Genomic DNA, 13,309 nt, shown 5'->3' on the forward strand with positions numbered 1-13,309 from the left:
GAGTGGCCCCCCGGCGCTGTGAGTGGTCCCAGAGATCTGCGACCCGCAGCCCCACCGCCTCCGCACCGCACCACCCACCTCGCTTCTCCTCTGGGCTAGTCTCGACCCCTGCGCGACGGGATTGGGAGAGGAGGAGCTAGGACCTCGCCGGAGGCGGGGGTGGCGCCTCCGGACGCGCTGGGGCGCCGGCTGGAGGCGGGGAGTGAAGGTCCCGCGGGTGGAGCGGCGGGAGCGGGGCGGGGGTCTGCAGAGTCGGAGGGTGGGGGTGCGGTGCCCGCCGGGACCCCAGGGCGCCCTCGGGCGGCGGCAGCCGGGCGCGCCCCTCTCCAGGCCGGGATCGGGGCGGGGCGCGCGGCATCCCCGCGGGGGGAGCTGGTCAGCCGGCGTCGCCGCCGCCAAAGTTTCCCGGAGGAGCCGCGGCCGCCCTTCCTTCTCAGGCCCAGGGCGTGGGAGCGAGCCCTCGGGCGAGGACTGCTTGCGAGAGGGCAGCGGAGCCCGCTCTCCAGCCAGACCCCGCGCCTCCATTGCGCCCAACTCGGATTCCCAACTTGGGAGGCGCCGCGGGCCTGCGCACGCGCGCGCCTTCCTCGCCGCCGCCGCCGCCGCCTCCTCCCCTCACTGGGGAGCAGGCTCCGGGCCGATCCGGGCGCCGAGACCCGCACCCTGATCGCTAACCTCCGGCTCGCGGCCCGCCGCCTCCGCCCATGCCGACGCCCGCCGCCTGCCAGGTGCGCCCTCGCCAGAGGGCCAGCTAAGCGCGGGCCGGCGGCGGCGGCGAAAGGTGGGCCCGGCCCCGGCGCTGCCCTCGGCAGCCGCAAGTTTGGGAGTTGCACTAGTTTGCGGGGTGGGGGAGAGGCTGGGCGGGGGGCCATGGAGGAGGACCAGGGGTCGGCGCTGGCGGCCGAGTCGGCGCTGGAGAAGAACGTGGCGGAGCTGACGGTCATGGACGTGTACGACATCGCGTCGCTCGTGGGCCACGAGTTCGAGCGGGTCATCGACCAGCACGGCTGCGAGGCCATCGCGCGCCTCATGCCCAAGGTCGTGCGTGTCCTGGAGATCCTGGAGGTGCTGGTCAGCCGCCACCACGTCGCTCCCGAACTGGACGAGCTGCGCCTCGAGCTGGACCGACTGCGGCTTGAAAGGATGGACCGCATCGAGAAGGAGCGCAAGCACCAGAAGGTGGGCGGTAGCCTCAGTCTGCCCATCCGGGCAGTGGGGCCGCTGGGACCTAGGGGGCCCTTCAGCCCTGGGCTTCTGTAGGTGCACACGGATGTGTATACAGGGAATAGATGAGAGAAGATCCTACTGGATGAGGGAAGGAGCGAGGCCCCTGGCCCTCGTACCCAGCCTGGGCACCTGGCATGTACCACCCACAGAGATTAAGGGTAGTTGGTTGGAGTCAGACCTGAGTTCCAACCCCACTTTTACCATTTAATAGCTGTGCGACCTTGAGTAAGTTATTTCACTTCTCTGTGCTTCATTTCCTCACATCAAATGGCGATAGGAATAGGACCCGCCTTATAAGAATTAAATGGAATAGTATCTAAAGTGCTTAGATAATATTATTCTTTTCCAGAAATGAAATAAGCGCCCCTACCTTTCAGTGCTACCCAGAAGGTGTGACACAGGCTCCTTTCTTCATCGTACTCCAGACCTTTTCAGAGCCAAGGGGATGGGACCTCCAGCCACCAGGTTCATTGACCCTCAGTCTCTGAGCTCTTGATTGCCAATGACTCTCCAGAGTTCCTTCGAGTTTATTAACCTAGGTTGGTTTCCCCACCTTGACTTTACTCTGTGAGGTAGGGATAATTCCCTTCATTTTACAGATGAAGAAACTGAGGATCCGGGTGGAGGGATTTGTCCCAAGTTAGTGCTGAGACTCCCAGCCCCCATGGAGGTAATTCTATTGTCTCTTCCCCACCCTCTTTGAATTGGAGGAAGATGATTTGGGGCACCTTTAAGGCTCAGCCTCTGCTTGTGACCAAGAATCCTTCTGGGCTCATGAATCAGGGACTCCTCGCAGTCCACATGAGGTGGCTGGGGAAAAGGAAGTGGGAGACTTGTGGTTTCCTGTCCCAACCTCAGCCCAGGGAAGCTCCTGGCAGACCCTTGAGACTGAGAATGAGAGGAAACGCTTCTCTTTGGAGGATCAGGGTGTCTGAGCAGACTCTGACTCGCTGTGTGTCCTCAGGAAAATACCCGTGGCCTCTCTGAAACTCTCCAGCCAGCCATCAACCTACTGTGTGCTTTGAGGTCTGTCTTTTCAAGGAAGAGAGCCTGGGCTGTGCTTGCAGTCTTAACCTTAAGGACAGGTCCCTGGGTGATTCAAAGCACTCACGTTTTGGAGGTTTGATTGTGTTTGTCCTCAGAGGTCCTTGTGTCCTGAGGTCAGGTAGGAAATTCAAGCTCCCAAGCCTTAGACAGTGTTTCCAAGATCTCACAGGGAGCTTGAAAATGTTCCCTGCCCTATAATTAAAGTCAAGATTCCCAGGGCCTTTGGAGTTAGATAGCCTGTTTTAAAGTGCTGTCATTCATGGGCTGTGTGACCCTGGGCAAATCACCTCACCTCTCTGCGCCTCAGCTTCTGGGCTATACAAGAGGGAAATACTAATAATAGGGAATATTAATAATAGGCTATACAATAGGGAAATATAATATTGATAGTACCCATCTCTTAGGGTTACGGTGCTCAGGACAAAACCTGGCCCATTTTGAGGGCTTCTCCAAATGCTGACTTTTGTTTTTGGGTCAGGAGGGGATTTCACAGAGTTCTCTTAGGCTGATGTTGGGAATGTTTCCCCCACCCTAGGTACCCGGACTCTCCCAAAAGGTCGAGGAAGGAAGGCACCTTGAGATGCTCACATACAAACTGCTTCTTACTGACAAGGACTAAGAGCCAAGTCACACAAGTCCTGGCACCTGTGTCCCCATCCTTGGCATTTTAAGTTCTGCTGCAGCTGGGCTGGGAGACACCCTTGGGAGCCATCGGAGGCCACTAGGCCTGGAGTCAGGTGGAATTCCCAGCCAGCTGCACTTGTCACTTCTGGAGTGCTATTGGCCAGGAAGTAAACACCAATGTGTTCAGAGCCAGGGCTTGTTTGTAAACACTGAGGATGATTTTTTAGAATTCGGAAGACAAAATCCTTTTTTTTTTGCCCATCCCTGCTCCAGTCCCCTTTACTTCATATTCTTGAGATCAAGAGAGACTCCTCTTATTCCCTCCTCCACCCCACCCCCACCCCCTCATAAGCCTCAAAGAATCTTCAAGGTGTTATTTTCACAAAAATCTTCTTAGCATGTCCTTGATCTTATCTGTCTGTCTGTTCATTGCTGCCTCCCACCTTTTCTGCCTCCCTCCTTCCCTCCCTTCTTTCCTTTCTTCCTTCTCTCCCAACTGGCTTCAGGGACTTCCCTGGTGATCCAGTGCTTAAGACTCCAAGCTCCCGATGCAGGGGACACCAGTTTGATTCCTGCTTGGGGAACTAAGATCCTGCATCCTGCATGGTGCAGTCAAAAAAAAAAAAACAAAGCAAATATGGCTCCAGTAAAGCCTGCACCCTCTCTTCTACTCCTCCTCCCAAAAGATCCCCAAAAGACTCAGTTCTGTTCATCGCTCAGACCTAGGCCACAGTCTTACCAGGTACTGCCTGGTTGCTCAGTCCACAGCCCCGCTGACCGACCACAGCTTGCACAGCGCCTTCCCAGGTGACGTGGGTGATGCAAAGGAAAGGAAGACCAAGTCCTTATCTCAGGCAGCGAGCGCATAACAGGGAAGACGGGAAAACACAGAAAGAGACTCTAGAAAGCAGTGGAAGATGCATATCATGTAAATAGCGTACATGATGCATTTATTCATTCAACAGATATATTTATTGAGTACCGACACAGGGCCAGGCACTGTTCTGGGCCACAGCAGTGACCACAAGAGATAAGGTCTTTGTCTTCAAGGGCTTGACTTTCTAGCGCAGTGCTATCCCGTAGAAATAAATGTGTGTCACATTGATACAAAGACATAGGTAAGATTAACTTTTTTTTTTTTTTACCTCACCTGTGGCTTACAGATTCTTAACTCCCTGACCAGGGATTGAATCTGGGCCCAGAACAATGAAAACTCCTATTCCTAACCACTGGACAACCAGGGAATTCCTCAGATGAAGTTAATTTTAATAATATACCAAACCCAGGCTTTCCAAAATGTTATTTCAACATGTAATCAATGTAGAGGTGCTTTTTATTGAGATGTGATTGACAGATAACACTGTTTTAGGTGTACAGCATTATGCTTTGATATATGTGTATATTATAAAATGATTACCACCTAAGGTCAGTTACCATCCATCACCACACAGTTACCAAAGTATTATTGATAAGGTATTCTGCATTCTTTTTTTCCTACCATGTCTTTGAAATTCGGTGAGTGTTTAACCCTCACTGCATGTTTCAGCTGAGACCAGCTGCATTCCAAGTGCTCAGTAGACACACGACTAATGGCTACTATAATAGAATGATATGATTCTAGTGTGAGGAGATAGGCTTTTTTTTTACAGTTTAAAAAATTTCAGCTTATCATAAGTGCCATGAAGAAGATAAAATGGGGAAATATAAAAGATCAGCATTGGGGTCTCATAGATGGAGCAGTCAGGAATGCTTTCCCTGAGGAGTGCCGTCTGAGCTGAGATCCAAATGAAAGGTAGGTACCAGCCATAGGGAGATCTGGGGGAGGGCATTCTAGGCAGGAAGTGCAGCAAGTGCAAAGGCCCTGAGGTAGGAGGTTGGTGTGTGCATGGAATACAGAGAAGGCTGGTATGACAAGAGCAGAGCAAGTGAGGAGGAGGTCAGGGATACATTGTTTGGTGGTTAAGTTGTGTCTAGCTCTTTGCAACCCCATGGACTGTAGCAGCCAGGCTCCTCTGTCCTTGGGATTTCCCAGGCAAGAATACTGGAGTGAGTTGCCATTTCCTTCTCCAGGGGATCTTCCCGACCCAGGGATTGAAACCACATCTCTTGTACCTGCTGCATTGGCAGGCAAGTTCTTTACCACTGAGCCAACTGGGAATCCCTCAGGGAGGTACAGGGATCTGATCACTCTGGGCCTCATGGGCCGGCATAAGGAGTTTGAAAACAGTGCTGAGAAAAGGTGAAGGAGATGATCGGTCAGGGGCCACTTCCTTGAAAAGCCTTTTTAGCTGGTGTGGAGGCAAGATCAAATTGTCCTTGATCAGCTCAGGGGTAAAAACCAGCTCCCCAGTCAGTTCACTGAAAGAAGAATAAAAAAAAAGAACTGAGGGATAATAGATGAACTGTATTCATCTATTGCTGCTGTAGCTAATTACTACAGCCTTTAGTCAGTTCAGTTCAGTTGTTCAGTCATATCCAACTCTTTGCGACCCCATGAATCACAGCACGCCAGGCCTCCCTGTCCATCACCAACTCCCAAATTTCACTCAAACTCACGTCCATCTAGTCGGTGATGCCATCCAGCCATCTCATCCTCTGTCGTCCCTTTCTCCTCCTGCCCCCAATCCCTCCCAGCATCAGAGGCTTTTCCAATGAGTCAACTCTTCACATCAGGTGACCACTGGAAAAACCATAGGCTTGACTAGACGGACCTTTGTTGGCAAAGCAATATCTCTGCTTTTCAATATGCTATCTAGATTGGTTATAACTTTCCTTCCGAGGAGTAAGCGTCTTAATTTCATGGCTGCAATCACCATCTGCAGTGATTTTGGAGCCCCCCAAAATAAAGTCTGACACTATTTCCACTGCTTCCCCATCTATTTCCCATGAAGTGATGAGACCAGATGCCATGATCTTAGTTTTCTGAATGTTGAACTTTTAGCCAACTTTTTCTCTCTCCTCTTTCACTTTCATCAAGAGGCTTTTTAGTTCCTCTTCACTTTCTGCCATAAGGTTGGTGTCATCTGCATATCTGAGGTGATTGATATTTCTCCCTGCAATCTTGATTCCAGCTTGTGCTTCTTCCAGCCCAGCATTTCTCGTGATGTACTCTGCATATAAGTTAAATAAGCAGGGTGACAATATACAGCCTTGATGTACTCCTTTTCCTATTTGGAACCAGTCTGTTGTTCCATGTCCAGTTCTGACTGTTGCTTCCTGACCTGCATATAGGTTTCTCAAGAGGCAGGTCGGGTGGTCTGGTATCCCCATCTCAGTCTTACTGACTCAAAACACAAATTTATTATCATGTGGGATAATATGATACTATGAATAATATAAATATGAAGAATACTGGATAAACTTCTGGAGGTCAAAAGTTAGAAAGGAATCTCACTTGGGTTAAAAACAGGTGTCAGGAAATTCATTTCTTCTGGCCACTTTGGGGGAGAATCCATTTCCTGGCCTTTTCCAGCTCCTGGGGGCCACCTCCATCCCTTGGCTTGTGGCCCCTTCCTCCATCTGCAGAGTCAGTAGTGTGGCATCATCAAATCTCTGACTCTGATCTCTGCTTCTGTTACCACACTGTATGCAGGATCTTAGTTTTCTGACCAGGGATTGAACCCACGTCTCCTGCAGTGGGATCGTGGAGTCCTAACCATTGGATCACTAGGGAAGTCCCCCCATCATTCATCTCTGATTCTGCCCTTCCTGCCTCCCTCTTTCATGTTTAAGGGCCCTTATGATTACATTGGGTCCACCTGTGATAACCCAGGAGCATCTCCCCATCTCAGGGTCCCTTTTGCTGCACAAGGTCACATATTCTCAGGTTCCAGGGGGATTAGGTTGTGGACATCTCTTGGGGGCATTGTTCTGCCTCCTCCGGCCAGTTACACTTGATTGATAGGCTGATAGCACTGGGGCCCTCTGTGTGCTCAGCCTTTGTCAGGTGGGAGCAGAGAGGACTGGCGCAGGAAGAGCCTGACTCTACTTCCAGTCCATACCTGTGTTTGGGAAGGTCCTATGGCTGCTCCATCTTTCAATCACCGCTTCTGCTTCTGTCCCCACCCTTCACCTCCCCTGGTGACCTTGAATCAGCTGTATGAATACTTAAGTTATTACCTCTTATTTCCCAAGTTCAGCAGGCTTCCTGATGAAGGCGATGGGATATAGGAACTTATTTAAAAGATGAACGGAGGCGATGCTGACATCTGGCCACCTGGGCCGGCTTGGGATGGGTTGTAGGAGGACCAGAAATCAGCAGACATATGTTTAGCACTTTCTGGGTACTGGGCACGATTCCAAATATCTACATATATTAACCATTTAATCCTCATGAAAACCTGCAGGGTAGATATTACACTATCTTCCTCATTTCCAAGGCACCCAAGATTGAATAGCTTGTCCAATATCAGCTAGTAAATGGCAGAAATTAAATTCATGCCCAGGTCAACAGGCTCCAGTATCCATGCTTTAAGCAAGCATTCTATATAGTTAATGGTTTTACAAAATACCTGTTTTTTTGGCAACAGCTTTATTGAATATAATTCACATACCATACAGTTCACCCATTCAGAACATACAATTCAATGTTTTTTTAGTTTTTTCCTAGACTTGTGTTACAGTCAGTTTTAGAACATTTTCATTACTCCAGAAAGAAAACCCAGGCCCATTAACAGTTGTTCCTTATTCTCCACCAACCCTTCTGCCCCTGCCAAGCTGCCAATATACTTTCTGTATCTGTGGATTTTGTACGTCCATCTGTATCGTGGACATTTCCCATCAACGGAGTTACACATTGAGTGACCATTTGCATCTGGCTGCTTTCGCTCAGCATCATATCTTCAAGCTTCATCAAAGTTGTAGCCTGTGTCAGCGCTTCATTCCTTTTGTCTGAATTACATTCCGTTGTGCGGATACACCACATTTTATGTACCTGCTCATCAATTGATGGATGTTTGAGTTGGTTCTGCCTTTCGGCAATTATGAGTAATGCTGCTGTGAAGGTTCATATACATGTTTCTGTGTGGACAAGTTTTCATTTCTCAGACCCTACAAGTGGAATGGATGGGTCATATGGTAACTATGTTTAACTTATTGAGGAACTGCCAGACTGTTTTCCACAGTGCTTGCGCCATTTTGCATTCTTACCAGTGATGCAGGGGGGTTCTGGTTTCTTCACATCCTTGCCAACACTTGTTATTATCTGTTTCTCTGATTACAGCATTTCTCTGATTACAGCCATCCACAAAATTATTTAATAGGCATCTTGTTTATCCTCACATTCAACTAGTAAGCCTTTATTTTTTTTTACTGAAACATAGTTGACACACAATATTATATATTAGTCTCAAGTGTGCAGTGTAGTGATTTGACATTTGCATATACAATGAAATGATCTCCATGATAAGTCTAGGAACCATCTGTCCCCATGCAAAGTTATTACAATACTGTTGACTGTATTCCTTATGCTATATATTACATCCTCGTGCCTTATTTATTTTGTAACTGGAGGTTTGTACCTCTTAACCCCTTTCACGTATTTCACTCCCTCTCCTGTCCCCTCCCTTCTGGCAACCACCTGTTTGTTCTCTGTATCTATGTTGCTTTGAAGGTTCTGCAAATAACTGCAATCATATGGTATTTGTCTTTCTCTAACTCATTGCACTTAGGAGCATACCTTCTAGGTCCATTGGTGTCACAGATGGCAAGATTTCATTGTTTCTTACAGCTCAGTAATATTCCATTGTGGAAATAGACCTTGTCTTCTTTATCCACTCATCTATCAGTGGACACTCAGGTTGCTTCCAGATCTTGACTGTAAATAATGTTACTGTAAACAGAGGGGTGCACATATCTTTTCAAATTAGTGTTTTTGTTTTCTTCACTGTGAGCCTTGATATTAGGGCTCCCCAGCTAAGGGAAGCTGAGGCTCAGAGTTCTAAAGTTAGTTGCTCAAGGCTACTTGAAGAGGTGCCTGTTTCAGGTATAGTACGAGCTTCAGGGCCAGGGAGCATCCCTGGGATCTTTGCAGCCCTTGCTGCCTCTTGGAAAGAGGTGTGTCCTGCTGGGATGGATCAAGGATGTGGCCTCCCCAGAGGGCAGGTACGTTCAGGCCCCTGTAGCCTGGGGCTGCCCCTCCATCCTCTGTCTCCTGTCTGGGTTGTTAAAAGGTGCAGATCCGGTGCCTTGGTTGTCTTCAGGGCAGTTCTAACTTGCCTGGGTCCTAACGGTGTAAGTGCAGGCTTGGCCCAGAGGCAGGACGCCTTCTAGTTTTTGTGAAGTTGCCTTGTGGGCTGGTGATGCCTGAACTGCTCACCTGCTGATGCCTGGTTCTCGCGGAGAAGGGAACAACCCCAGAGCTCCAGCATCTCTGAGCTGCTCCTGAGTGTCAGGGTTGGGTGGGTAAGGCTGCTGCCCTGGGCAGGCAGTGAGTGACCCACACTGGCCCCTCGCCCTTGCAGGAGCTGGAGCTGGTGGAGGACGTGTGGCGGGGGGAAGCACAAGACCTCCTTTCTCAGATTGCCCAGCTGCAGGAGGAGAACAAGCAGCTCATGACCAACCTCTCCCACAAGGACGTCAGCTTCTCCGAGGAGGAGTTCCAGAAACATGAAGGTAAGAGGGAGGGGCTGGCGTGGGAGGTGAGGGGAAAGGCTCTTCCCATCGTCATCACCAGCATCACCAGTGAGTCCTGAGGATGGTCCCCTGAGGGTGTGTCTCATGTCACGTGCATTTGCACCATCACATGCCAGGCGTGCATGCTCAGTCGCGTCCAACTCTTTGCGACTCTATGGACTGTTGCCCACCAGGCTCCTCTGTCCATGGGATTTCCCAGGCAAGAATACTGGAGTGGGTGGCCATTTTCTCCGTCAGGGCATCTTGCCAGACCAGGAATCAAACCTGTGTCTCCTGCATTGTCAGGCGGGTTATTTACCGCTGTGCCACTGAGGAAGCCATTCCTGCCTCTGCCTGAAAGTGTGTAGCCTGGTTTACAGGTGATGAAACTGAGAGGTTCATTTAATAAATTGTTAGAGGTTCCTCACTTTTCCAGACTCTTTTCTAGGCACTGGGGATACACCTTGGACAAGACAAAACCCCAGCCCTCGTGAAGCTTATGTTCTAGTACAGAAGAGATAGATGATAAATATGTAAACAGATAACACAGTCCTGATTCTGATCCAGGCTGTGGAAGAACTGGAAAGGAAGCTGGGTGGAATATGATAGAGTTGATTTGGTGGGGAGCGTTTTTAGATACAGTGATCAAGGAGGGCCTCTCTGATAAGGTGACATCTGAGCCCTAGTTAAGTCATGAAGCTGTGTAAATGTCTCGGGGGGAAAGAAGGTACAAAGGCCCTAGGGCATAACTCTTTATGAAAAGCCAAGGAGATCAGCATCACAGAAGATGATCAAGGTCAAAGGTGGTTAAAGATGAAGTCAGAAGGGCCAGCAGGGATCAGATCACATAGCCCCTTAGAGACCTAGATTTGGATTTTATTCTGAGTGTACTAGGAAGAGATTTGAGGTACATGTCATGGGCACACGTTTAACAATGAGCAAACCAGGATGGCCACCCAGATCTTAATGGCACTGGAGCACCCCAGCTGTCATTCATCTGAACAGTTATTTAGAACCTTCACTCCAGGCCCTCTGCTGGTGCTGGGGAAGCAAACACAGAAAGATTTGGTCTGGTCCCTGATGAGCTGCCTCAGCTTAGGGCACTTGAGATCTTTAGTTACAGCAGGCAAACTCTTAGTTGTAGCATATCTAGTCCCCTGAAAAGGGATCAAACCTGGGCCCCCTGCATTAGGAGCTTGAAGTCTTAGCCCCTGGACCACTAGGGAAGTCCCATACGCATCTCTTTAGTCTGAGTAAACTCCTTGGGTCCTGACACAAACCCCTCCTCATGTTTGTTATGAAGGGGAATGGACTTCCAGGGAGGAGACCTGAAGTTCAGAGGTTACAACTCTTGTGAGTACAAAGTACCACACTATATAAGGACTGTAGGGACCAAGGAGAAAGGGAATGTTTGATCCAGGTGCTGCCGTCCTCTTTTCCATGGGTTTCCTTTGTTGAGACATGAACGGTGCAGTGAAAACAAAAGTCTTAGCGGTACTAAGCATTGGTGCTCAAGGCATGCTAACCAGGGGTGATTCCTAACCTGATAGTTACCTGCTGAGTGACCCTGCTCAAGTCATTTGACCTTGGTGTGCCTAAGTGCCCCATGTGAAAATGGGGCAGATAACCCTCTCTCTGTAATCAGATTGTTGTGAGGATTAAATGAATTAATACATGTAAACTGCTTAAAATAGTACCTGGTGCCCATACTCTGAAAGTTTTTAACTATTGTCACTATGAGCTATTGTTATCCAGTCTCCTTTTTGAAAAAGAGGAAGAAAACAGGCTGAGGAGGTGCAGCCTTCCTCTTCGCAGCTTAATAACATTCCCTTGTCTGTTTGGACCACGTTTTGTTTTTTTCCATGCTTCCACCTACGGACGCGGGGTTGTTTCCAACTTTCGGCTGTTGTAAAGAGTCCCACTGTGAAGGCTCTGGTGTATGTTTTATGTGGACATAATCTTTTCGGTGTTTTTTGTTTTCTTTTAAATAAATTGTGGCTGTCCTGTGTCTTCATTGCCACACTCAGGGTTCTCTAGCTGGGGCATTTGGGCTCTTAGTTCCCCCACCAGGGATGGAACCGAGGTCCCCTGCATTGGGAGCGTGGAGTCTTATCTATGGGATCACCAGGGAAGTCCCTGTTTGCGGTGCTTTGAGAGGTATATTCCTCCAAGTGGAATTGCTGCAGCCTGTGGTAACTGTTGAACTTCATGAGGCACCCTTAGCCATCTTTTGGTTTGTGACATTTCTAGAGGTCACCCAGTGGGCTCCAGGGGTGATGTGAGAACTCTCTTGCCTGCCCCAGTGATGCCCCAGAGGCCTCAGGTCTGCCAGCTGTGGGTCCCAACACCCGGAGCTGCTTTCTCGGGGCTCGTTGCATCTGTGTGTACGCGGCACCCTCCGTGTGGGAGGGCTGTGCCTCGGCTCTCCGCATCCCTGCTGAGCTCTTCATCAGACAGCCCACACAGATGCCATCTGAGACGCACTTAATTGGCATCTCGCGTGGGTCCAGCTCCCCGGACTGAGCTCAGGGAGGCTTGGGTGTTCTGCACGGCTGCAGCCCCCACCCAAGTGGAGAAACTGGGCAGATGCCAGGCATGCCTCTCACGGTTATTTTTATTTTGCACGGGAAGCCGTGGGAACGCAACAGGGACAAGAGCATTTCTTCCACCTGGGAGAGGAACAGACACAGGACAGTGGGCTCCTGGGGAGAAGTGCTCCCATGAAGTTAGACTATGTGTCCAGCACCACTTGGGGCAAACTAGGGGATGAGGCGGGTGGGGTGCCTGCTTAGAAGAGCCAGCCCTGGAACTTGCCTGGCGGTGCAGTGGTTGAGACTCTGGCTTCCATGGGCGGGGGTGTGTGTTCGAGTCCTAGTTGCAGAACGAAGATCCCACATGCCAGGCAGGGCAGCCAAAAAATAATTTTTAAAAAACACTATGAAAAGAAAAAAAGAGGGCTTTCCTGTTGGCTCAGGGATAAAGAATCCACCTACCAATTTAGGACACGCAGGTTCCATCCCTGATCCAGGAGGATCCCACATGCTGCGGAGCAACTAAGCCACAACTGCTGAGCCTGTGCTTTAGAGCCTGGGAGCTGCAACTGAGCTGCTGAGCTCGTGCCCTGAGACTGCCGAAGCCCATGCTCTGCAGCAAGAGAAGCCACCGCAGTGAGAAGCCCAAGCACCGCAGCTGGAGAGGAACCCCAAGCACCGCAGCTGGAGAGGAACCCCTGCTCCCTGCTACTAGAGAAAAGCCCACACAGCCAGGAGACCCAGCACAGCCCAAATAAATGAATAAATAAAATCATTAAGAAGGAAAAACAAAACAAAAAAATAAGAGCCCACCCTGCCTGGAACAGTGCTGTTTGCCCAGCTATTGATACTGGGCACTGGGCTCAGAGCACCCCTCAGTCTCTTCTCTCCAGCTCCCCGAAAGTCTCCAGATGAAAAGGCACTTCGCTGCCTCTAGTATTTGGAAACCGTCCCGTCAGCACTTGGAAACTACTAGTTAGCACATGTGGAGATGAATTACAGATATGGAAGCGATGGGACTGGGGGGCGGGGGTACAAAACTGTGCTCAGGCCTCTGGAAAAAAGCTCCTGGGCTCTGGACAAACAAACTCTTGTCACTAGGAGAGGCTGAAGACTGACCACTTAGCCATTTTCTGAAGAGAAGCTGAGAACAGCACTGTTCAAAAACATATATTTAAGGCAATATTCTGGTTACTCTTTGAATCGTGAACACCTTTTACCTTTTACCAAAAAATGTAGGCAAGTCACAGATATGATTATCATTTTTC

At 49.8% G+C, this 13,309-nt stretch overlaps 1 protein-coding gene across 1 annotated transcript in view; it reads left to right on the forward strand.

The window, feature by feature from the left end:
* The first annotated feature begins 870 nt into the window (after positions 1 to 870).
* Positions 871 to 13,309, forward strand: part of RILPL1 (Rab interacting lysosomal protein like 1) — a 42,567-nt gene continuing 30,128 nt past the window's right edge. The window contains exons 1-2 of the mRNA XM_068989940.1: positions 871 to 1,179; positions 9,360 to 9,510. Coding sequence (XP_068846041.1) covers positions 871 to 1,179; positions 9,360 to 9,510 — 460 coding nt within the window. The remainder of the gene's footprint in view (positions 1,180 to 9,359; positions 9,511 to 13,309) is intronic.

This window comes from Capricornis sumatraensis, chromosome 17 (genome assembly GCF_032405125.1).
Source record: "Capricornis sumatraensis isolate serow.1 chromosome 17, serow.2, whole genome shotgun sequence".
Classification (NCBI taxonomy): Eukaryota; Metazoa; Chordata; class Mammalia; order Artiodactyla; family Bovidae; genus Capricornis; species Capricornis sumatraensis.